Genomic DNA, 26,892 nt, shown 5'->3' with positions numbered 1-26,892 from the left:
GGCGTGTTCATCTTATATAGCGTCAGCGCCGGCAACGACAATACATGTCTCCTGATTTTCCTCTCTTCTTTATCCGAATCCTCATGATGAGGATTTACATCGATTCAGCGGTATATCGAATGTATGCGATAAAATGAGTGAGCGGAAAAGAGTTGGTCAGTCAGTCGTACACACAGTGATGATTTTTGTATTTTTCGGCCGGTGACCTTGAGATTGTCTCGTTACGTATTGTTTCTTTTCCTTCTACGACGCTTCGAGATCGGTCAAACTATTTTCAGTCGAGTCTTCTCGTTTTTTTCTTTCTTTTGGGAATAGATTTCGCAGAGAGAATTCGGTTGAAGGACTTGAATAATTGAAGAAATAATGGAGTTATTGGTGCACTAAAATTTCATTATAATCTGATGCAATGAACACCTTGGGAAAAATATACGGCGGGAAATTTTAAATTAAAAGCAAAAAAGTGAGTAAAAACGTGGAAAAAAGTAAAAAAATTAAAATGAAGAATTAATATATGACGATTAGCCATTATTTGAGGTTAGGGAAATTTTATTCTGACACATAATGAATTTTACTCTTCCACGTCGGTAATTTTTATGCAAATGATGACAATTCTAGAACTTTTGATTCATTTTATCTTACTGATCGAGTCATTTTTACTCCGCCGGTACACACTGTTAAACATTTTTGTGTAAATTTTTCGTGGCGAAATTTCGGAAATTTATATCCCCTCATGTAAATTAGGAACAATTGTAACAGTCAGAATAAATTACAGTCCTCCAAAATAATTAAACCAAGACAGCATGTACCTCAAATCTACTCATGCAAATAATAATTTTCGCGTTGAAAAGTCATTATTTTGAAAACCCCTAAAGGATCACTGGATATTTGAGTCAGTCGAGTGCTAGGTGACGGTCGTTTCATTCTTTGATTATCGATGGAGGAGCGATCGACCAACAATTGACCATCGACTGTCAATCGACAAATTATCGACTAATAATCTCCCAGCAATCAACCAATCATAAACCATCCATCGACTAATCATCTATTCAGTGATCAACCATCGATTGACTGAGTGTACCCAGCCCATCTCCTATTGCACTGACAGAAAAACATAATTTTGCCAATTAAACACTCTTCTGACAAGAATTTAAACGGCGATTGTCCAATGAAAATGTCCATCATTTGTTGGTCAAAAATAAATATAATTGGCAAAAATTATATTTTTCTCTCAGTGCGGGTCCCCATCGATCGATTCGCCAGGGTATTGTATGAAGAATTACTCAATTCAATAATTTACAATCTCGAGGGTATGACAATTCATTTTTCGCTTTGATACACTTGTCGAAAATATCCTGAGAACAGCACGTCTGGAACTATACCCCTTCCATGAAGAATATTTTACCGAATAATATTCATCATCGTTCATTTCGATCGTTACATGCATACACCGAACAAAATTTTGGATAAACATTAGACCTCTGGAGGGCGAGACGTGGGATAAAATGACAATCAATTACTTTGTAGATCAACTTTTATTGGAAAAATTAGAGTTGGGAGGCGAATTTTTGTGATTATTTTTCCCACCCAAATTTCAGCCAATAGAATTGCACCATTTGTTGATATTTTGTATAGCCTACCTCGAATATCAGCGATAATTTTTTGAATATTTTGGTAAACAAACGACACTTAACCAAATAAACCTCTTTTCATGTCATGGCACAATTCTCTTGGCCGAAATTTGGATAGGAAAAATAATCCCCTGAATACCACTCGAGCTTCAAAATTATAGAATATTTCCCTCTAGGTTCCCTGCATACAAATGAAGTCGTCAAGTTTTTCAGGAAAAATCACTCGTGCTTCGCACTCGTGATTTTTTAGCCTGAAAAACTTGACTCCTTCATTTGTTTGCAACGAATCTATCGGGAAATATTCGATAATTTTGAACCACTTGTGGTATTATATGTGATTATTTCTCTCCGAATGAGAAAAATGAAGAGAGGTGAATAAATCAATGGAAGAGAAGGAAAATAAAATATTTTATGGGTCAATGGAAGACTTAGAATTCGGTGTCAGTAATACATAAGTAAAATAAATAACTCTCCCCCCCCCCTGTCATTCTTTTTATCTGAAAAATAACTGAACGATCATTCTTGAGATATTGGAGTTTACATTTCGAATTGTTTATCGAAAATTAATTTTCATCTGGATTGAAAACGTCTTTGTACAACTTGTATATCTTTTATACTTGTGATTCCACTTGAGATTGAAAAGACATGTTTATGGGCGAAAATTTTTAAAAGTTTAGGGTATGCTCTGTTGTGTTGGCGCTAAACTGGGTTGCTTAAGTGGGGATCATTGCGAATGAGAGTCATCAGGTCCAGGGTGTTGTATCGCTTTTATCATCATTTTTATTAGTACGAATGCAACCATTTAATACACTAATCCCCAAGTTTGAATTATTTAAAACTATCGCATTCCCAATACTAGTTAGAGGAGGGCTCATGTCACTATAATGCTCTGAACTTAACCAACTAAACGCACAGATCATTTTTAAAAAACTCAGAAAACTTCATTTCCTATGAATTTTGTTATCAAAATGACGGGAAGTTTGCCTGAGTTCTGTGATGAAATTCGAGTTTCCAGGAATTTAGAAAAATAATTGAGGGTCATGGCAGGGTGTCTGCGTGACCGAGGGTTATCTCAATTAATGATAGGCAACATATTTGTAGCCATATTGGGAATGAATTTTCCTCGTTGAATGAGGGTCGAGTCTATGGTCACGGAGACATCAATGTCAAGGGCGTTTATAATGAGATTACGGTGATTGTTTTCCGTAATGTTTGCGACGAATATATATTTTTGAGATTTTTGACATTTGATGGCAATACTATACAATCTAGGGCCAACATTTTTTCGATAGGTCACCCCTACGTCCCCGTTAGTGGACGTAGTTCGTAGTCGGCCTTGGAACTTTCTGTAGTAAGCCTGTAGTGAGTCATAAAATCATGGAAAATTGATTGGGGTTGATTATCTTTAATTTTTATTTAAAAAATCTACTATTGTCTTGTATTAATGGTTGATTAATTTCCAGCTGATCAATTAAATATACATCACCTGCACGACTTAATGTATGCAATATGAAGTTTTTTATACATTATCTTGAAGGGTTTGATAGTACATTTCTATGACAATGTTATAAATAAAAAATAACGTAAATATGTGTTAATTTTGATTTGCAGTCTATTTAATTCCAAGGCCTGGTTGACACCAGAGTTCGGTTTAGAGTAGCTCGGATCAGACCTGCTTTATACTGGTGGGTCTGTGCCGGGCCTCACCCTCGGACCAAGCTCAACGTTCCAGTCTCCAGTCCAGTCAACGTTCCAGTCTTTGGTCCAATTGCTCATTTATAACGGGGTAACTCGAACAACGGACCCGCTGCAAACGTCGCAGAGAATAATCAAAATACTTCGGCTATTTATCACCTAAACAGCTTAAAACGTGGACCCACCCCAAGACAAGGGTCTCCTTTGGAGACAGACCTCAGCTTGAACGAACAGAGGGGGACTCCTTCAACGGTCACTCGAGCAAACCACATTGGATTATCAACTTGGAGATATTTCTTTACAAAATGATAGGCAAAGAATATCACTTACAACAAATAATAATAATTAGTATTACGGGTTTTGATTATATTTTTCATTCATTGGTCCTTATGGTAATCTTCATCGAGTCATTATATATTACTAAGATAGTGACTAATATCAATTTGACAATTGAACTTTCTTCTGTAATGGACATTTTGCACGCTAACATGACTGATTTTCACTACTCCTAATGACTAACTGCTTGATGGGAATTTTTCGGGTTTAGCATTTTTCCAATGAATACCGTGTAAATCTCCGTCCCTTACATTTGCCCCGAAATTTTCGGGGTACTGTATCGGAATACATTAGATAGTCACTAGTCGCACCGGCTCTCATCGTGAAAATATTGTTTTTTACCATTTAAAAAGTGACAATCTGCACAAAAAATCTTGAAAATGTAGTGAATTTTGTATATTCCGTTATGGAGCATTGGGAGTTTTATAATAATCTTGTCAACCAAACTATTCAAATTTGTGCCTCGCAGAGTCCTGAATCTCATTAGATGTTTTTTAAAATAAGACACCATTTGTGGATTTGCGAAAGGGAGCATTGAGGGGCAGTTTTCATTGCCCCTTAATGTGAAATCCTATAGGTATCTGAGTGCATGCCATGGACTCCCGCCCAGACGATGAGAGTATTTTCCCAAAGGTGGTAACATCAACTGGCAGATCTGGATTTTTCCAATACCGAAGACACCCTGTGGGGGTTCCTGGATTCGTTCGGCAACCATAACCTGCAAGGTTGTTTTCATATACAAATTGCACTGGATGTGGATTATTAAAAAAAGGAACTCCTGTCCTGTAAAAAAATTTACAGATATTCCAGTTTTTGTTTCCGAATGGAAAGACTTTTTCTTACTTCGAACTGAATTTTTCACATTCCACAACAGGAACCAGCATAAGGATAGGCCGTTGAAATTCCACATGACAGTAGCCCAAATAATATTAAATGTTAAGATTTTGCATGAGTGTAATCGATTCAATGATTTTGGCGATTTTTTGAAAATGGAAATATCTCCTTTTAAACAGCCTGTGAAATTCCATTCGAAGGATTACTAACAAGACAATTGGTAGGAATAAAAGGAAAATAAATGCTAGTTTTCATATTAATTAGATATACACTAAAGGCGCTGCATTACTCATAATTAAAAATTGTATAATCTATTTTCTTAATGATAAAATTGTTGTATGATTATTTCTCTCACGTCCAACGATGGTCAATCGCCCTGCGATCAGTTGTCGTATGATGTATTGTCGAAACGAGTTATCCTGTGGTGAACAAAGCCACAATCCATTGTAAGACTATATCCGTTTATGATAATTGTACCTGACTGGTGGATTTAGGTGGTGCAGTGGATGTGCGCTATTCATGATTATTCACAATTGCGGATCTTGAATATGTGAGATAATTGATTGTAACTCAACGCCACTGGAGTGTGAAGTTTATCGCTCATTTAAATATGTGTTTTTGTGGTGTCACGGAGATTTGTGATCATTCAGATAATCAGTGGTAACTGGGTTCTAGCTATTGATTATTGCTGACGATGTTGGATAATATCTTGAATTATTGACGTCTTTGGAATTTCCTTTTCTGAATAGATAAATCTAGTCATCTAATTTGTGGAATGACCAATTGGAATTAATTGGATTATGCGTTCTTTGAGCTAGTGATCGCGTCACTTAGAAAAACCGAACGTTAATTACATTTTGTTCGGCTTAACATTCTAATAACATTATTCGCCTATTAAAGGCCTATTTTGTCGGCAGAATTTATTATGGTAAGTTGGATCGTTTCCCCCTCATCAGTAGCATATGGGCTTCAAACAAAAACCATTTAGCAAATAAATTTTAAAGTCATTGACCCGGTGCCATAAATTACATTTATTGAAAAAACATTGAATAACCCAATCGGCAAGTCATTATGGGAAAATTGATAAGCATTGAAGGGTTGAAAGCTCTTCCAGTAACATGTACATGGAGAGAAAAATTTGTAAATTTTTATGGTGCGCTTCCGATAAAAATTACTATGCTGCCTTACAATCTTGACGCAAAGTACAGGCCTGGGAAAGAACATTATGTCGCCTAGTAAAATATCTTTTTCGGCTTAGGAAAACGTCTACATCGGTCTTGTAACAATTCAATGTCTAATGGGCGACGAGGAGATGGACATATTCGACATTTATCGCTAACCGATCATAATAAGTTCACGAAAGTTGCTATGCTGCACTGTAAAAAATCCAGAAAGACACAATAACATCGACTAATCTAGATAGGCATTTTCACAGGATTTCTATCAATTATTGATAGCAACAGATTTCGTAATGGAGTTGTTATAGATGTTCATATAGACGATGACGACGATTTTGAAAGAAGAAATTTGATAAATTCTCATAACGTCAAAATTTGAATATATTGGCAACTACTGGTCGGATTTAAAATGAAAATATTGTCATCTTTTCTACGATGAACCGTCGAATAATCATAGTGAGTTGCCACAAACATCAATGAAATTTCGGGAAATTAAAATCCAAAGACGTTTCTCACACGACTTCCCACCATTCGCTACGGCATAGATGACTCACCAGTATCAAAGAGACCCCGAGAGCAGACGAGTAAATTACATTTTCTCCCTCCTGGCCGTTTTGAGTGAACAACCTCTTCTGCAACAACGAGCCGACTGAAAATGGAATGAAATTACTGAAGAAGCGGATCGAAAATCTCGACAAGTCTCACAAGTTCACAGCCAAATCGTTGGGAATAATAACTCGCGGTAATTAAAGCTCCCTATTCCAAATAATTATGAAAACTTTTAGCCCCAATAAAATTAACCCCTCGAGTGATACAAAAAGCAAAGAATTCACCTGAAATTTCTTTAGACAAGTGAAGCCAATTCAGCGTGTAATACGAAGGAGAGCCCTCCGACTAAAAAGCCGATACTGGCACCGAAAAACGAATAAATTAACAAGAAGAAGAAGAAGATAGCGATGAAAGCTCCAAGTTCTTCAACTTATCCAGTCTGAACGGCCATCGATCATTTCCATGATGAGGTGGAGTCGACGATTCATCCGTGGGCTCAACTCCAGAGTGAAAACGGATATTTCAATTGCTAGCGAAAATACGCTAACTAGTACCATCCGGAAACCCGTGAAATACGAATGGTTTATAAGACTAAATGGTAACAACAAAAATTTATTCCATCAAAATATATTATCTGAAAATATATTTTGGCATAATTATACTGAAATATTGCTATCTTTGGCAATAACATCTTGTCATTCAATATATTCAACAATAATGCTTTATCCGAAAGTACATTTTCTCAAAATAGATCGTCATTGTTTTTTTAAACCGATAAATTCAATAATTATTTATAAAAGAAATGTCATATTGAGCGAAATCATTCTTGATTGAATGAAATTTACCGAATTAAAAGGGAGGCATATCAATATTACTTTGAAAGTCTTGAGAAATTTTTGCTCGTCAACGAAATATATTGTTATTAATAATAGGGGCGGAGAGATTATTAATTAGAGAGAATCCAGGCAATGGTCTCTCCAATATTTCTAAAACTGGAATGACGATTCAAAAGACAGTAAAAAGATCGACTTGAAATTTGGAAAAAATAATCATTTTATCACTATGACAGATGATATTGAACATAAGCTTAATTGAACTATGGTTTTCGTCGATATTCAATTTTTAGTGTAAACTCATTATCTGGAATATCTCTGAATTAAGCTTTCATTATCTGAAAATTTTAGTCTTAATCTCCCCTATCATAATCAATTGAAACTTTGGCATTCCCAATTGAATAAAATCGGGAAAAATGGTGGAAATAATCAAATAAAGATTTCATAGCCACATAATTACATATTATGTTCATTTTTTCATTTTAATTTATTCATGATACATATAAAGTAATAGCAAGAAACATATCATAAAAGTCCGTCGGAAGTTCACCATCAATTTATTGACAAAGAACATATTTCCACACATTTCAATAAGTCATTTATCTCAGTCGTATAACTGGTATTGCCTGTTCATTTTAATCACCTCATTTGACGCATGATTAAAGTACCTTCATCTTTATTTGACCCTTTATGGGATTTTTACAACGTATAGGTTTTATGCACACTTGTGTACACACAAATTACGATGGTTATGGAAAAAAATCTTGATGAATTAAAGCCATTGTGAAATCAACATCCGGGTGGCTGGAAAAATAAACTGAACAGTTTGATTATTTTTTTTTACCGTCACGGCTCCTTTTATTCCAATGACATGTTGAATCACAAGTGGGTTTTCCCCAAGGACCCAGTCGCTTCAATCGTTCTCCGTGTGTGAAACCATGTAAGAGACACTACATCAATTCATCTTAATCAACGAGGTAATGCGCCACATAAACTCAGGATCAATTTCCCCAGTTGTGTTTTATCCTCTCGATTAAATGTCCGATTTAAATTCATCCGAGAAACGGAAGATAACTATGAGGAGTAATTGAAGTGCGTCAGTTTTCGTAAGATATAGTTTCTATCATTGTAATCGATAAAGGGCGTTTCTTTGCTCCATTGAAAACGCCTTTCTGGCGCTGATGAGATAAAATAACATCATATTCACAGCGACAAAAGCGATGATAGCAGCCTTCAGCTCGGACTATAAAGCCGCATTTGTCAGAACCACTTTTGCCGTCGGTCTAGGGATGAAAAAACTATTTCCTTATTGATGACTATTTTGAGACTTTTGTCAGTCCATTTTAGGGAAGTAAGATGGCCTTTTTCTATCTTGATCGGGATCAGCTGTTTGCCATATGTTAAAACCACATCAATCGTCCTGGTACTGATGCGCAGTGCATCATACTCTTCTCTCAGACTGAACACTACGTGAAGTGAGGCGAGTTGTAAAAGACTTTTTCAAATATTTTATCTGCTTCACCGTAAATTCAAGATGAAAAAATGGATGAAGGGAGGCATCACTGAAAATCCTCAGTGGTAAATCCTTTTAGTGATATTTTGTTGGAAAATTTATCTGTCATCTATAAGAGATTGATAACACATATTAATGATAAAGGTTTCCGTGCTTTATAATCTATTCATAGTAGATAATAACCCGGTATGAAAATCAATTGGTTATCGGTTTTACCACTGAAAATCAAATATCCCTGAAATAAGTATACTTTATACTTAATTTGAGGATTTTGTTCGGTAAATGTAGAAGGGAAATAGTATATTACGTAATTAGGATGGTAGACTTTTTCTGATGAGTCTGAGAATTGGAAAATGAGCCGCAGGCGAGATTTGTAACCACTCGAATGAGATATCTGTATCACCAGCACTTGGTATACACGACACATACATATACGACACTTTGCATAACTACCGGTGTAAAAAGTGAATAACGTACGCGTCAGCGCCTAATTCGCCATTTACTGCACGGAATGATGTAATAGTAGATTAAAGTACAAGAGCCCTAATATCTTTTTCGATGATAGTGAAGTTTAAAGCCCGACTAGGCAGGACAATAAAGGATCGTTTTCCAATTTAGAAATGTGGCATTATACCCAATGTTACACCCAATGCCCATAAAAGAATTTTGTGTTTCCTTATCGCGCATTCAGGGGTAAATATGATTATGGAAACTATTCGATTATAGATAGAGATTGTTAAATGATAGCAAAATGATTCCGCCATGAACTTTAACTTTTATGTAGGTAAGTATATGTAGGATCAATATAAAATGAAGGGATTATAATTAGTTTATTTTACGAAAGTTACAGAGTATTATAAAAGTAAAACACTCAAAATTATATTAGGAGTATGAGAAGAGTATCCTCACTGGTTAACGGTCAAGTCATGACTGAAACTAACAACTAAACTCATACCACAGCTCACACCCGAAAATGCACTGCTTTTTTATCCCTTTTTTTATCATTAGTTTTCTTCCCTGAGTCCTTCGACAATGCAGGGTCTGTCCTATGAGTGATCCCACATGGCCGGACACCACTCACCATTATTCTAGAAAAAATCCTTAGAACTTGAAATATGTCCATTTCCTCGCATTCCTTATATTAAACAAACACATAAATTACATTAAAATCCTAACGTCTAAACAAAGCTTAACGTCCACTAAAGTTAAAACGACAAAGAACTCACTCATTCATTCGTCATCAATTTCACACATTCTACATATATCTTTCTCCTATGATCCCCCCAGAACAACTGACTCTTAGCAATCAAAGTTTTCATGCTCGAGCTATTTGACCAAAGGCCCTTGTTCATTCATTCCTCGCTATTTCTTCTGTCACAAAGTATCCTAAATATTTAAATGTTGATCTGAGCAACACTATGGAATACTGACGTGGATAGAAAACAGCTATGGGCATACTTTTAATTTTTGCTCACACATACCAAGTGCTTTTAATAGAAATCAAACCATTCAAACCAACCCTTCGCTGAGTGTAGAATTCCATCAGATGTTTTTGGAAATAAAAACATATCTCTTGTGGATTTGGGAAATGGACTGTTGAGAGGCCGTGAGGTTCTACATATTTGAGAGTAGGCCATGAGTTACCAACGCAAAAACTAGTGCAGGGATTATTTTTTTTTTTCTCTAAGTATTCGTCTCAGTGGGTCTTCTCTCTAGCGATGGAAATATCCACATTTTTGACCTCATACTTAAAAAATCATGGTTGTTGCCAGTTATTGAAATTTCATCGAATTGTACTAATTGACACTGTCGAAATTTCTCAGTATTTTCTCTTAAATATGAAAATTTTAACGTTTTTACCCTAATTTCAGTGAACAGTTCCCGTCTCTTACGAAAGATTTTAATCAGAAAATGAAATTTCGTGGTTTTATGGAAAAATCCATGTATCATGTGCTAATCTACAAGTCTTAGAAAATTAGAGTTCAATAATATGTTGCATTCCACGATTGAAATAATTCACTTTCTGAAATTTCCTTCATTTTAATGAAAGTATTACAATTTTTCAAAAGGGATCCACGTTACAACTGAGTACTATATTCTAGAGAACTATCTGCTAGAGTGGTCAGAATAGGAGTGATGATGCTTTGGGCGTTACAGGCGTATATATATATATGTATATATATTATTTGTCGAAAATGCTTATTTTCTAAGAGATATTATAGCGGGGTCTCTGTCTTGCACTACGTTTAGGCAGCTCCATGCAATTAGTATGGAAAATGCATTTATGAAGTTTATCTTGCTCGATGCTGAGCAACGGGCAATTCAAATTATCACATGAAATTAATTTTCAGACGTTATTGTTAAAAATTCGTTACAATTTCTGGTGAATTTTACGTGACGAGACCTGTATTTTTTATGGTTCCAAACACATGACCCCGGCTGCCGAGTTGACTCATTTCTAGTGTGTTGTCGTGACGATCGACATAGTAACAATAATAAACCTCTGGTGTACGGGTAAGATGCTTGCCTGACACGCCAAAAGTCGTGAGGTCAAATCTCGTTGAGATTAAGAAAAAAACGCTGCAGTAAATTTTACGCAACTGATTCATAAATTTTCCTTCTCGTGCAGTACTTTTTCTCATTTCGCCTTTCGCCCCACGTTTGCGTTTCTAGCGGTAAATTCTACGAAACATCTCACGTCCTCTTTTCAGTATTTTTCCTTTCGTGTAGGAGTGTTATATTTCGATTACCAGCGTATCCCCTGACACGTCATCGTGTTCGTAGCTAGCACACTAATTTTTACTGAGATCTTCAACGAGATTATCACGTATTTTTCTCTCCGCATGACACAGAACAGTTAACTTCTCATTGATTACGATGTGAACGTACCTGGTAATAAATTAGGTAAACATCGTAAAGAGAGAGTCCAGTTTTCGGGCGACTGAAGACTCTCCATGAATGACTAACATGTGAATTTTAGGTTCTCCATGAGATATATCGCATCTCATTGTGGACCGACCATTCATGAGCTGGGTGAAGTTGGCACCCCGCTTTGACTGATTAGAAAACTCAGCTGTCTATGCCAAGTAGCTTAACGGGTAGATGATGGTAATAAAGTTTTTTTATTTGTAGTCGAGCTGTTACCCTCAAAACGATTTTTTCAACACCTTATGGACGGCATTAATCGATTGATCGTCGTAATTGTCCGATCGCTTCCGGATTGACCCTTAAACTACCCTAAGGATAAAATCTGTCGGTGACTCCCTGTTGTAGGCTCCCTACAACAGATGGCTAGTTACGTACATCGGAAACGACGGTGGAACAAAGTCCTCTGATCGTCCTCTAATCTAATATCGTTTTGTTCAACTTATAGAGGGGTTTCAAATCTCTGGGCACCTTCGCAATCGACCTCTTCGCAACCACAATGCTAGCAGTCGTCACGTGGTAAGTCTTCCTAGACTCCAGCGATCAATGCGCATTTTCTCATGACGTTACCCACCCAAGTAGGAATTGACGATGGAAACCGGGCTCATCAAGCCTTGAAACAAGGCTCACAAATGCTTACTCAGGCTTGGGATTCACACGTGGATAAGGCCTCATCCAGCCTTGCAAATGATAACCCGAATTCAGGCTGGGAACGAGAGGCCTCAACGAAGCATAGTAAAATCAAATTGCGATGGCTGGAATAAGGCCCAAATTAAGATTTATGAAGGCTCCACAGCCTTATTAACGAGGGTTCTGCCAGGCTCGTTCTAAGGCTGATCTAAGCCTGACTTTCGTTCACAGATAGTGTCGTTTGACACACGTTGGCCCAATATTTATAATAGTGGACAGCTGCAAAATATGTGAAACAATTGCAAAGTCACTTTGAAGGAATTTTGGGTCCATGACTGCTGTCATTTACAAAGATAATTGACGGTAATGATACCAATGAGATGGAATTTATTTATTAGCAAAATTTACCATCGGAATGCAAGAGAGGAAAAATAAGTACATTATTTTATTGTTAAGAAGGTAATCCGAAATCAATCTCTTAATCGAGGAAATTTCACTCATATCTTGAGAATAAGGTACCTTGCATCGCTCATCCTTGTCGTCAATATTCCATAAGGGTTAATACTTATTAATATAAATAAAAAATAAATAACTAAAGAGCAGGGAAAAATGAGGACTGATTCAGCCTTTGTAAAGCCTTGATAATTTCAGCCTCAAAGTTCAGAGCCCTAGCCAGGCTTGAAATGACCCTCGAGAATTGGATCATCACTAGCCCTCGATTCAAGCCCGTTTCTGACGATGGGGTCAGGTCTGTTTCAGGCTTGTCATACGCCGGCTTGTCTAAGCAAGACGTGTACAGGTCTGTTTCGATCGTCAGCCTTGGTTTTTCTTACCTGGGTATGTATAATTAAATTGCAACATCATTAAATCCCTGTTTTGAAGAGCAATTTCGACCAGATATTTGTTTCGTGGATATTATTTCTATCGCTATTTTCTCCAAGATATTTTGACTCGGATATTCTTATTTCGGATATTATGACATGGAGCCACACCGACTACCGATAGTTCAATTGAAACAGCAACATATCACTCCTCTGGAGCCGTAAGTTCGATTCCTGTGAACTCTCAGAAGAATGAAAATTTTGAGGAGACAACGATAACGAATATTCACAAAATCCGTCCTCTAAGCGCATGAAATTCCCCAAACATGGCAAAAACTGTTTATTCTAATTTTTGGGAAGAGCGTCAGAGTCTATATTCACCAAATAACTTTTCCCCGATAAAAATCTACAAAGACGGTGAAAAAATTTAAGTGTTATGTAATTGCTCATCGATGAGTGTGTCGAATAAACGTACGGGTAAAACCGAAGAAGCAATAGCCTGGAACACTTTGCGCATCCTAATGAATCTCCTAAGGTCGAATTTACTTGTTAAAAAAGGGCGGTAGCACGTCGTTCTCCGATCAGAATGTGTTCAGTAATGGCGTGGCATAGAATAGTGGTTTTTTTGCTCATCTTGACGAGTATAACAGACGCAGGTAAGGAGATATTCAGTGTAACATTCGCAAAAAATCTTCTGTGGATTGTGTAATTAGAGATTGCAGCTATTGTGTCAGCGTGAGAAAAGTTTGAGTGATTTGTGGAATTGTTGATTTGTCGTAATTGAGTTTGCTACACAGCTTGAGGCGGATTGACTCAAGAATGGAAGTGCAATCGAAATTTTGTAACCGTTCGACTACTTCTATTTTCCTTCAATTTACTATAACATTCAATTTTACATGAATTTTATATTTGAATTCCGCGAAAAACAAAACATTCTCGCACGTTGTATTACATACAACGTATGTAATAAAACCCAACTTTGCTATAATATTCCAGACATTTAGGACTAGTGAAATAATGCATATGTGCATATGTGTTTCCTGAATAATTCGTATTAGAAAATAATAGTATACCAGCGACTTGAATAGTTATGTAACAATTAGGAACGGTAAAAAAATTTCTTTTTACAATATTTCTTTTGCCCTTTTATTCGCATTTCATCAACTATAATGGAACGCGCGCACAATGACTATTTTCGACCATATAATTCTCTCTGCAGAAATAGCTGCAGACAAAATTCAATAATGACATATCTTTCAAAAGGGTGTAATAAAATGGGAGAATCACAATTTCCTATGGTGAAATTTTCTTTTCGGTACCACAAATTTACTGCATTTTTTTCAAAAAAAAAATCCAAATCGGCATACTATCGACTGAAAACTGAAAGTAATGTGACGATTTGGATGCGGGTAGTAAATTATGACTCAGTGTCGTATCATTGAATTAAATATATATATTCGTTGGCAGGATGTGTTTGCATCGAAAGAATTCATTAGACTCTCTGTGGTGTTGTGTAGCGCACCAGATGAAATACCTTCATTTATCGAAGGTTCTAGAATCATCCGAGAATTTTGTGAGGGATAAGGAGAGATAACATTTATCTCGAGTCCCGGTGTTTGTAATGATCGAGACGCTATGGAAATAACATGTAGAAATTAATCTATTGTGAGATAGTCATCTGATGATGTGTGCAATAGTGGGACAAAGGGTTGGAAACTGTAACACATAATATATGTATGTACAATATATACATGAAAAAGGCTTAGACATGAAGTTGGCCGATGACTCGTGTAGCTAGAGTAATTTATATACTTTTATTTTCCAACTTGAGACCGAAGCAGTTTTAAAATCATGAAAATAGCAACCAGAAAAATTCAAATAAGTTCCCGTCCATCTCTTTCGTTGGACGATATTCCAATATTAAATAATCTAAAGATATTCTAGACTATCATCTCTCGGCACTCCATCCATCCACGGATTTCTGTCTTCCAAGCCACGTAATCGATTAGAGTTGAAGGGTAAAGTTCGTGATGAATAATAAACTTTTCGTTAAAGCGAACCCTCTGGGAATAACCACATGAAACATTTAATAGCGATATTGTCGATCCTCTCGTAATTGAGTTGTAGTTTATAACAACATGGACACATAATCTCCAAAGCCATTGCACGGAAAAAACAAAGACAGCTGCAAGCCCGTTTCACGAGATGCAACAGACGCGGGTTCTTGTCTTACTGCTATACGATTCGCTGACTATCACTTCAGAGTTAGTCTTGCCTGGAAAAAACCCAGACCTGTCATCAAGCTGTAGGATTTTACGATATTTAGGGCTTCATAGCAGTAAAAACTGCTACTCAATGCTCCATTTTCCGAAACTTATTATCAAAAATATCTAATGAGATTGAGGATAAAGCGAGGTACCATTCAGAATGCTGTGGTTTATATGATTATATTGACCTCCCAATACTTCATAATGAAACACACTAAATTCGTTATATTGTTAACATATTTTGTGGAGATTGTGACTCTTGGAGTGGGGCGCTATTTTGAATAATTTGACCACCATAAGGTTCGAGGCACATTGGCGGAATACATGAAGCGTAACTATATTTTGAGATGCATTCGTCAAAGCCGCGAAGCATCCGGTTATTGGAGATTCGAATTTTCCAATACCTCCTTCATTCCTCTTTCGGTTCTCCATTTCTAGTATAGGATAATAGTAAGGTACTATGTCCAGTAAGCGATCCGGAGATTTATCATTCAGTGCAGAATTATAAAAACAACCTTTTACGATTATGGTGATTTTATAATTCACTCTCCAGCACCTCCTCACCGAAGAATGTTTTGAAGCTAATTTTTATTCATAGCTCGAACCATGACAAGGCTATCTGGGGAAGATGACCAACCCCGGTTTCTGACAACGGGGGTTCGTTCATTTCGTTTATGCTCTTACTCTTCGATGACATAGTCATTTCCAATATGGCCGCGTAGACAGACACACACTTTAGCCACACCACACCACACGATTATTTCACCAATGGATTTCCACTGCAGTGCATATGTTGGACTGTGTCTTTGATTTATTCTCAGTTACTGGGTCTTAAGTCAACAAGCTACCAAGAGGGTGCCTCGTTAGGACCTGTGAGATCCAGTAGTCCCAGACAACTCATTTTGCATCGAGCAGAGATTGATGAATATCATTACGGCTCAATTGACAGTTGAGCGAATGTCTCGGAAGCTCTTTTGAGGTTCACGGAAGAATTGGGCAAGTGCCAGGAATGATCATATGCGTTATCGTGTGCGAGATTAAGCCTGCTTTCGGCCAGACATGTAATATTAACTCGGATTGACATCTCGTAGAAATATATTGGGTTGATAGTAGGCAGCGATATTAGCTCGCTGTTATCATTCCAGGGTCAGTCGACCATTGGACGCCTTTCGCTTGGGACGATTGGTATGGTCCACCGCAACTCTGGCTCGACCTTCGGAACTCACCACCGTCTCTACGACGTCATTGTTATTTTTTATCTGATTAGTTTTTTATTTTGTGTAAAAATTTTATATTCACAATCGCCATAATCGCCAACAACTCCATCAAGTTTTATTAATAACTTTTTTCTACATTTTTTTGGCAGTACACCAAAAATTGATTAACATTTTCAGAATTATTCTCTCCTATCTACAGAAGAATTGGATGGAATGGCTTCTGGCTTATAACTTACGTAAAATATTGGAATATCGATGCAAGTGGCTAGATAAATCTCGTAGAGGAATGAAACATTTTATGAAATAGTCCTTGTTAGCACGAAGCAGGCATATCTTCAACGACGAAAGGTTATCCTGAGATTAAACGCTGCAAAATCCTCACTGAGGTACCTACCGGGAAGTTTAGGACTCTAGAAGGTAGAGTCTCTCTCGGAATTTCAGCACACGTTTCAGATTAAATCGCTCTCGGGTTTAGAGTACAGCTGATCGTAAGAGAGTTCTTTCTGAAAACTGTTTCCTTGGGGATGTCAAGAATATTTGCCACGTATGTTTCATGCACCAATGAAGATTCTGTGCTCTGATATCCTAACATGAATAATTAATCAGTACATAATTTTTAGACAATATCCTAGTGCGTGTAGGTCTGCAAATATTTCAATCTCACATGTCCGCTGCCCCAGAGACGCTGTCCAGCAAAACTGTGTGACGTTAAAAGTCAGAAATTCTTGCTCTTATAAAAATACCAAAATACTAGCGACAATGATATCACATTTCAAAAAATGATCCTCAAATATTGGTAACTATTTGGAAAGTGCCGAATCCATAAAAAAAAAATGTTCTCTCAGTCCCAAACTCTCCAACTTCATACTCTGCCATAACTTTGTCATCCAAATGGAGCTTCTGCGGGAACGATAATGCCACTCGTGTAACAACACCTAGGGCACTACTAGCCATGAACAATATCCTTGCGCAGTGATCTTCGAGCTTCCCTGGATGAGAAACAGTCCATATTAATTTGGAAAACTCTCTTCAACTTGAACTTCTCTCTATGTCCTATAAAATAAATAGAAGGCATTGTCGTTAGAGAAATTTCGTGACAGAATTTTGAGAAAAAGACAGTCAAAATTTGGGATTGGGATTCTCGGTAGATCGTCGATGTTTGAAGATCTGTTGTAGTTGTTCAACGGCTAGAAATCCCCTCTTTTTAAAAAAATAAAATACGAATTTTTGATGGATGACGGGAGGTAGGACTTTTCTCCAAACTTCTCAACGAAAATCAATATTTCATGAAGCATTTTTATCGCAGGTTCCCTCAACATATCTTCCTCAGGTGAACTGATATTTCTTCTGCGTTTCTCGTACTACAAAAATATGTTTCTTTGAATATTTTTTTTATTCTAATGGGTGACGAAGCAACTATTGCATTGGCATATTCATCACTTCTTCATATTTATCGTAACCCCCAAGCATTGAATGTCCACAGAGGATGGCGTGTACTTTAATGATGAAACCGAGAGGAGGTGGAATACACCACCGGAATTAACGCCAGAGGCAGCCTCACCGAAGAATGAAAATTCATCCCAAGGAAGATTTCTACCATTCTCGGCGAGTTTCTCCCTGAGTGCTGGCGGGAGTAATGCTCATTCCTTGAGTGTCGGTAGTACCAAGGATGGTATCAGTCTATCCCAGAGCCAGAGTAGCAGTTCAGGGGACTTCGGTCATGTTGGGTGAGCGATTGACGAGGGAGACCAGAAACCTCGATCGTTTTTCTTTTCTTCTTTCCTCTCCAGTCATCTCAAGCTTTGATAGTCCTCTAGTGCTTAGTACAAGTGCTGGTTCTCATTCTCTAGATTGATACACACGTATTCTCATATGAGAATACTACAACAACATATGGTCTACCAGAAAGTAATGACATATCTCTCTCTCTCTCTCTCTCTCTCTAGATGCATGAATAGAATTCTGAAAAATTCAGACACTGTCAATATTATCTAAATTACATTTCCCAAAGTACTGATATATTTTATATTTCCTCGTTATAAACATATAATACAATTTGATTCTCAAACGGTGGATTATCTTTCATGAATTGTCAACGAATTCCTTTAATTTTTTTTACGTCTAATGATCAAAAATTGAGATTTTATTAATCTTTGTAATTTTTAATAATCTTTTTGAATTTACTGAAAGGGCAGAGCTACTTCAAATACAGAAGCTCATTTTCATCTATATCATTTCTTTCCATGATAATTTCATAAAAATAGATGACCAATATTGAATGGTTATCAAAATTTTTCTTAAAGTTATTATATCGTGGCTTCAATTTTCGACAAATTTCGATGAAATATATAAAAAAATTGCGGAACTAGTGTCAACCAATTTCCAGAAAAAAAATCTCATCTCCTCCGTCTAACGCCGACCCTTCATAAAAAATGTGTGATGTAACTATTCTTTCCAGTTATCTAATATTTAAATAAGAGTATTAGGTCTCTCACTAATTTACAAGATAAGAAGAATTTGCTGACTCTTATTCTCTTTACCATTTTCATTTAAGCTCCGGAATATCTGCCAGTCAATCCAGCTCTTTCTCTGCAGGACTCTCGGGAATATCTGCCTCGGATGCAAATGCGTTCAATTTAAATCATCCGGTATTCGGAGGACATTCTCAGGCTGAGAGTAATTCCTTTGCACTAGGTCAAGCGAATGCTGGGGCTCATGGAAATGTTGTCAATAATCAGGCGAACAGTGGGGCTCATTCGAGTGTAGGTAACGCTTACTCCTCAGCAACATCTGGGACATCTTCAGTGGTGGGAAATGGGGTTGAGTTTGGTGCTGATGGAGCGAAACGTCGCCAGACTAATCGAGGTGAAAAACCCTCTTGGACGAATATTGGCCCCAACTATGATATAGGAGGTAATGCTTTCTTCATTGATTGTGCATCAATTATCTGATGGATAATCAAATTGATTATCAAGTAGATAGCATGAAGTTTGCTGTATTTCAATGAGAATGAGAAGAATGAGTCCCTACGCACGGAGCAGGTCAAACCCCTTAGTGATATTCCAAGAAACACCTATAATTTTGTAGGAGAGACAAGTAACGAGAAGAAAAGGATAAAAATATGGTGGGGTGACTCACCGTTCTTTCAATTCACATTTTATCAATTTATTCTTATGCAAAGTTTAAATTAATTATCATCGCTGGTCTCTGACAGATTAATATCTACGATATACAGTTGTATACAGTTGGATTGTCATAACTAAAATACCATAGAAAATGTCTTACGGCTATTATTTAAAATATATCTCGGGAATACCGTATAGCCGGCTACCTAGGCTTTACTCTCTGTTTCTCGCACTCTAGCTTCCGAGTGGCGTTAAAAGTTTAGAATTTGGAATTTTTTAACACATTCACGCACATTTTTCCTTATCTATTTTCATCATTAACTTTACATAAACTGCAACAAATTCCGTTCTATTCTACATCTATATGTTTCGTTGATCATGACACTCTTATTTTCCTATGTCTAATTACTCCTAATTGACATTAAGTTCCGTTTACGGTAAGAACCATCTCGATTATATGACAAGTGTTGAAAGGATACTCTCTCCACTAGTGTTGAAAGTCGATTGCAGGATGCTTCTCTTCCCTTTATCCTTGTTCCTTCAACTCATGAATTTTCAAGAACGGAGTCTAACATTTTCAGTTGGATGTTTCTTGTATTGTGTTCATTTTAATTGAAAGCTAGTTGAAAGAGAATGAAAATTTTTATTTTGCCATTTTCTTGTTGGTCGGTGCCGGGTCCGAAAGGGTTAGTCGGCAAGGACTGAGGCCCTGTTGGTACTGAGATAAAAATTTCGAGTGCTAGGAATATTTACTAACTACAAGCATATTTACTTGGCATATTTAAATAGATTTACTAGTGGTATGTAAATTTATTTGGCAAGAGAAAATTTCTTTCTGAATGTTGTGTGCGCACACGTCTTGACACCACCTCAGATGGAGGATTCTGCGAGGGTTTTATGGCTGCAGCACGTGTTATGTTAGAGAAGTTTAGACATTTCGTCTGCTCATAAACTTGAAAATTAGAAATTTCCCGGAATAACCCTTTTTTACGAACGGTCGGTTTCCCTCATTTAGAGGAAAAGCGTCAATAGGAATAATTTATGTGCGAGGCAGCTATTTGAGAGAATCCAAGATTTTTTAATTTTAAATAACTTCATTCAAAAAGTGGAGGAAATATTTTGAATTAGACGGTAATGAAAGCTTTTTGTTGTAACACATGTTAGTTGTTATGAAAAACCAACTGAAAATCAATTTTCATCGAATTGAATTTTAAAGAATGTCAATTCAAAGGTTTGGGATTGAAGTCGATACCTTTACACGTCTCATCTTAAGGCCTGGTTAGAGATCGGATCCCGTGATCATAAAGTGCGAACGGAAATGAACAGTTGAAATAATCGTTTTATTAGAATCAAACATCATCAACAGCCTATGCAAAAACATCAATGAAGGGGGATAATAGGGTTTGGTAACTATCGAAAAAGTATTTTAGTTGCAATATAATGGCAGTTTTAAGTAATGAACTGTTCAATGGTTGCTCGATGGTTAACCGATTGGGAATTGACTTGAGCACATGGTCAATAGCTAGTGATATTTAATCAATGTCTCGGTGAAGATTAATCAATCGATGATCGAGCGCTGGTCGATAGGCCCTTGACTGAAGGACTTGTTTTTTTGGAAATTTCTGCCACAGAGGGATTTTGGTCATGGGAATTATGTTCCGGAAAACGTTTTGAAGGCAGAAGTCATTAAAAGGATTTTATTACATGGGAATTACAGCGCGGGCATTCTGACGAGGGAAATAAGTCGGGTTACTAATGTATGTTTTCTTTTTGGGTGGGGGCTGAATACTCTTCATGTCACGAAACAGTTGCACATATTATTTATACGCCTTCTCATTCTCTTTGATCGATAAAGCATTGGAGTACATCTATCAATCCCTAAATTTCGAGTACAAACTAAATATTACATAATAGTATATTTCCTCCTTGTTATAATACTTTAGATTTTTCCGCATTTATTAGTTGCCACCGTAATTAATGATTACAAATTGTTGAAATTAGGTCTGTATACTCCCTCGACTAATGATCCAGTCGTCAAGATCAACGCTCGCCCTAAAAATCCTCCCCCGCTGCGGCTTCACGTGAGCGTCAGTGATGACAGATTCACCTCGCAGCATCCATCGCTCCTGATAACCGAACATCACCCACCCACTCGTCATTATCGACCCTTTCGAGCTCCAAGACCCCAAGTGAAGTTTCCCAGCAGACGGGATCAATGGATACAGGATCCATTAACGGGCCCAAGTCCGCAAGAGTGGTCCCAACAACATGAGTTCAATCCTTCACTCCAAATATCCGCCGTTTCTGCTTCATCCTCAGCCGCTTCCAGTTCATCGGACGGGTTTTCTTTTAGTCAGTCATCGTCTCAGAGTCAGGTAGGATCCGCTAGAGAACCCTCTTCATGGTCTACAAACTATGCGGAGAGCTCAGGAAATGCTCACAGTCATGCTCAAGGTGCAGCGGCAGCTGTTGATCAGAATTCTAGAGGGCAGACTCAAGGCAGCTTCAGCTCTGGCGCAATTTCTGCATCATCAGTCGGTAATGGGTATTCTCAAGGTACCTCGCTCACTGCCAATCGAGGACAGGACTCTAGGGGACAGGTTCATAGCACATCAGTGGGAACAGCAAGTGCTCATGGAACAGCTAATACTGGTCTTGTCTCGTTCGTTAAATTTCCTACTGGTGAGCGGCAGAATATTCCTAGGGAGTTTATACGAAACGGCCTGGGAAGTTCCAAGAATCAGTCGAGGACAAACATGAAGAATAGCAGAAGACATCCTATCGATCAGTTCTTCACAGACGTTACTGATACAGTTTCTAGTATTTTCGATATTTAAATATCAATTTTTTATAGGTAATTAGCCATGAAGATGACGGACGCGATGAATTTATCTAAATCAGTCCAGTGATCAGAGATATAAATGATTATTTGTACGAGTTGCTAATTACAAATGTACATTTTCTCAGTTCCATGGAGTGCTTGTTCGTTTGATTCAAAGTATCATCTGCACAGAACTCTCATTAAAACAATAGATTATTACAATAATGTTAGAAACATATTGGTATGAAATATGCGAGCTTTCTTTGGAGATGTAATACGGAAAAAGCAGTAAAAGAATGACCGCGTAACTCATGTAATTTTAGGGTCGCGTGTATACTTCATTAATTTGCTAGAAAGGGAGACATATAAAGAATGGCTGTTCGTGGCTAGGATTTTTATTTAATTGAAGCTCATACACTTTCCATATCAACATCAGTAGTCAAATGCTAAGCCGAGATAAGATAGTTTGACTGTTAACAACTTTTCCGCCTTTGATTCTGGGCAGATGGTCCGATGGCTACTCGATGGCTAGTCCATTGGATATCGACTTGAGCAGTTGGTCAATGGTTGGTCGGTCGTCATGCAATGGCAAAGTGATGATCGATCGTGGTATGGTGAGATGCTGGTCGATAGGCAGTCGATCGTTCGTTGAACGCAGTCAATAATCGACGGCTATTCGATTACTAGTCGATTCATTGAACAGAGATCGGCTAGTGCTTGATTGAGTGAACAACTCCATCCCACTATTGAGTGATTCGATTTCGTACCTGTTTGTGATATGGTATTCTGAATAAAGGGATACGAAATTAGCATTGCAAACCACCTCGTCGAACTATCTCAGGGGTTAATAGAGTTGGCTGAAATCGTTAGCATCTGGCCGTTTCCCTGAAGTACAGAAGATTTATTTATTCTGCCGTTTGTAGATGTAATTATCTGAGCGAGGACTTCGATCATGTTCTCTGGGACTATGAACCGCGCAGAGATTCCATCGGCCAAGGCTTTTTTCCCGAAAATTCCGTAATTTTCGGCTAAAGCGATTGTGAAAATTACGATACTGTCACGTAAAATTTCTCAGTAGCTTCCGTAATCGGTGAGCGAACAGGGAGTTCCTTAATTTTTACGGAATATTACTGGCTGTGTAGATAACATGGCAAATGATGGTCTGCCAAAGTCAGCGTGGGGGAGGGTAAGATGAAATGGCTAATCTTCTGATACCCTGCACATAGATCATCAATAAAAAAACGGCTGTTTGAAGAAGCTTTAAAAAAATCTGAATTTTTTAAGCTCACTTTTATGATGGAATCCAAAATGTCTACTCATGAGAAAAAGCGTGGTAGAAAATTCGGTTTCCATTGAACGGGTACTTTAAACGATCCGTGTTATCAAGCGTTTCTTTAAAAAGCCACTTCAAGTGACAGTGATATGGGTATAATCCAAGCGCAATTGCTTTTCCCTTTAGAAAATTGAAGAACCAACAATTGGACAATGGAATTCATAAGAAAAGACAATTTCGTTGAACGATATTTCCCATCGTAAAGATGATGATTCGATTAACCAATAATATGCAAATATATTTCCATCAATAATGAAAAATTCGATGCAACCGTTTGCCAAGTTTTTCATTTTTCGTTGATTACCAGTCTCCCTACACTAGACGCTACATAACTGTTCTTCGATTAACTTTTGCCATTTCAGGGAATTCCAAGTTTCTACATTCGCACGCCTCGAGTCCTGGAAGTTTTCCTTAAACTTTACCCTTCAGCGTGTCACGTACTCACTTATCCCCATCTTAATACACTAAATCCAAAGAACAACCTCTAAAACGAATCCCCTCTCCACATGCATATTACCAGTAGACCCTCTAAATTCCGGGAAATCGGAGCTGAAAGTGGCGGGGGGGAGGGGGAGGGGGTAGCGTTTTCAAGTGTCGCTTTCGCGGAATTGCGATCGATATTAGTCGTGACGGGCGATAGTTCACGACAGCCAGCTGTATAGTCCATGCACCCACCCTAATTTTATGGTGCAAATGAAATCTCTGAAAAATGGGGGTGCTAATCCATATATTCACTGAATGAACGACAAAACAATATTAATTTACATTAATTTATCAACGTACAACACGAATATTGTAATTATTTGTTTCGCTCGAGTTGCCTGTCATATCGGCACAAATAATCCAATTGTTTGAACGATCCTGTCATGGGAATGTTTAGAGACAGAGAAAGTTCCACACAGAACATGTTTGAAAGACAAAAAGACATAATTTATCTGAGAATTCTTTCCGTGATAGGATATATGTATGTACATATAAAGAATTATCGAGGGTGGACTATCTCGCCATGTGGTGCGTTACCATTTATCGATAACTGTGATCGTGATAGAGTAATATTATCTAAACGAAACATGCTCCTCATCAAATTTCTTACGTAACTAGATTTTTTAATGTTTTTCAAACCACCAGCTAATAGAGTACTTTCAACCCAAATGAATACATAGAAATAAAATACCAAAAAAGTCATTACTATTTTTGTCAGTTAATGTGGTATATATCCCACCAGTATATTTGGTCTTATTGTATTCAGTACATCTCCAAATTATATTCTTCTTATCTGAGTGCAAGCACTACATAAAATTATTTAAAATCAGTCGTTCGCCACATTCAACAGATTGAACGAATTTCAATGGCATGATAATGAGTTTATTATTCCCCTGTTACACATGAACTAAAGGCCCGTCAGATGATATTCTTAAATACTATTGAAAAAAGGACAAACATTGATATTATCGATATCTCCAAAATCTGCCAAGCTGATTGCTCAGAGATTCACAGCTGTCTGAGACTGCTAATTTGAATTTACAGTCAATTTAATTTTGAAATTTGGTATCATTACAGCGCGCGTCCGGTCTCGTACGCTCGCATAGAACAACAATTATCAAAGCAAAATATAACCACTTGAGGCCACTAATAATCAATTATGTGGTGCCAATCTCTCTCTATATATCACCCAAAGTTTCATCATTCCCTATTGTTAAAAAAAATTTTGCAAACTAATTTTCTTTCCGAAAAGTGCCGCAGGGAAATTGCCATTACAGGAATTTTCTCGCAGAGGGACTTTTTGAGAGACAAATTACTATAAGAAAATTATTGTCTGTAAATTATGTCGGGAAATTATTATATGACAAATGAGTAGGGTCGCCGTAAAATCATGCATTTGTAATATTCTGTGTAAAGGCCACACTTTAGTCATTATTAATTTTCCAGTTTTGTCTAGTCAATGCAGCAATTAATAGACAAACTTAATGATTCAAAGTCTCTGCACGAAAAGAATGTTTAATCTAATTGATTGGGCATACTTGTTAAAAAAAAAAAATTCTCTGTGCCGGAACAGTCCTGAGGTCGCGTTTTATATTTCAATTAACGCCAAGCAACAAGATCAACGCTTCCGCTACCATGAAAAATGATTATTCAACGTTATTTTATTTTATTCCTGATAATTTATGAATAGCTTTTCATAAGGTTGTTCTGAATGTAACGATAATCATCTTCGTCATTGAAATCATGTGCATCCTGGATGACGTATTTACAGCATCAATTCATTAAGACGCTACTTCTGTTGAACACCATCAATAACACTATTGTCATAAGTTATTTATCTGTATACAAGGTAGCATGCTGCCGTTTTCAGAGGAAATCGAGGGAGCAAATTTTTTTCCAGTTCAACAGTTCTGCTGATGTACCAAATAGGATGTTCTCGGTCACTTGCATTACGACGGTGATTATGGAGAACTTGATGACGCAATTCCTCATCATCTTCGACATCTGCTTATCGGTGACTTGACGTTAGTTCCGAGAAAACGATGGCTCGTCGGATAAGGCAATTTATGGCTAAAGGAATTTATCACATTATTCTTAGAAGAAAAACACATCGATGCTAGTCTGAAACATCAATGAACATGATTGGAAAACGACAAAAGAATTATTCATTCACTGTTTTACTTAGTTGAAGGTTAACCCTAGCCACCAATTTTGTCTATTCGAATGTTGATTTCATCTATAGAAATTGTAATCCTGATATTACAATAACCCGTTCGGCTTAGTTTTACTATCGTATTATCTGAGGCGGCTATTTTGACTTCAGAATTATGTAATTTTAAAATTTTCAATCCTTTCCTCATCGAATAATAAGGCACGGGAACGAATGGGCGCTCCACGCGACTTATTTGAATTTCCCGCCTTCAATACATTGACCAATGATGACAAAATCTTACGCCTGAAGTTAGGAAATGTTTGTACTTTTTTGAATACGACAAGTTCTGGACAAGGTAGGTGTTTTTTCCAGAAATATATTTAAAAACTACCAGATAATCATGAAAACCTTGAAGCTGGATGTATTACGTTCTTATTCATTGTAAGATCACCCTCTGAAATTCTCTGCTTTTCAATCCAATAACAGACATACGGTCGTTTCCCCTCCTTCAACTCTGTTTATATGAGGGAGGTCATTGTTTCAATTTCAAGA

The 26,892-nt window shown here is 37.2% G+C and overlaps 1 protein-coding gene and 1 long non-coding RNA gene across 5 annotated transcripts; both read left to right on the top strand.

Annotated features, from left to right (window-relative positions):
• Window position 1: 1 nt before the first annotated feature.
• Window positions 2-7,972, top strand: LOC135159748 (uncharacterized). 4 transcript variants are annotated; one of them, XR_010298448.1, is made up of 3 exons: window positions 2-460; window positions 3,240-6,413; window positions 6,520-7,972. It is a non-coding gene; the product is annotated as an uncharacterized LOC135159748 (long non-coding RNA). The 4 variants fall into 4 exon arrangements; XR_010298447.1 differs by lacking the exon at window positions 2-460 and adding an exon at window positions 852-1,261; XR_010298446.1 differs by lacking the exon at window positions 2-460 and having other exon boundaries at window positions 5,077-5,421; window positions 5,929-6,413.
• Window positions 7,973-13,540: 5,568 nt separating this feature from the next.
• LOC135159746 (uncharacterized) lies at window positions 13,541-24,191 on the top strand. Its single transcript, XM_064115754.1, has 4 exons — window positions 13,541-13,598; window positions 17,910-18,153; window positions 18,981-19,339; window positions 21,553-24,191. The coding sequence occupies exons 1-4, from the start codon at window positions 13,541-13,543 to the stop codon at window positions 22,386-22,388; spliced, it is 1,497 nt and encodes a 498-aa protein (XP_063971824.1). The 3' UTR covers window positions 22,389-24,191.
• The last annotated feature ends 2,701 nt before the right edge of the window (window positions 24,192-26,892 follow it).

The sequence above is a fragment of the Diachasmimorpha longicaudata genome, chromosome 2 (assembly GCF_034640455.1).
Source record: "Diachasmimorpha longicaudata isolate KC_UGA_2023 chromosome 2, iyDiaLong2, whole genome shotgun sequence".
NCBI lineage: Eukaryota > Metazoa > Arthropoda > Insecta > Hymenoptera > Braconidae > Diachasmimorpha > Diachasmimorpha longicaudata.
This window is presented reverse-complemented; position numbering and strand designations above follow the sequence as displayed.

What these genes read in the sequence shown, in the direction of transcription:
- LOC135159746 (XM_064115754.1), top strand. Translation starts at nt 13,541, where the DNA reads ATGGCGTGGCATAGAATAGTGGTTTTTTTGCTCATCTTGACGAGTATA. An exon ending in GACGAGTATAACAGACGCAG is followed by an intron (nt 13,599 to 17,909) that starts GTAAGGAGATAT and finishes GAATGTCCACAG; the next exon opens with AGGATGGCGTGTACTTTAAT. An exon ending in CCCCAACTATGATATAGGAG is followed by an intron (nt 19,340 to 21,552) that starts GTAATGCTTTCT and finishes TGTTGAAATTAG; the next exon opens with GTCTGTATACTCCCTCGACT.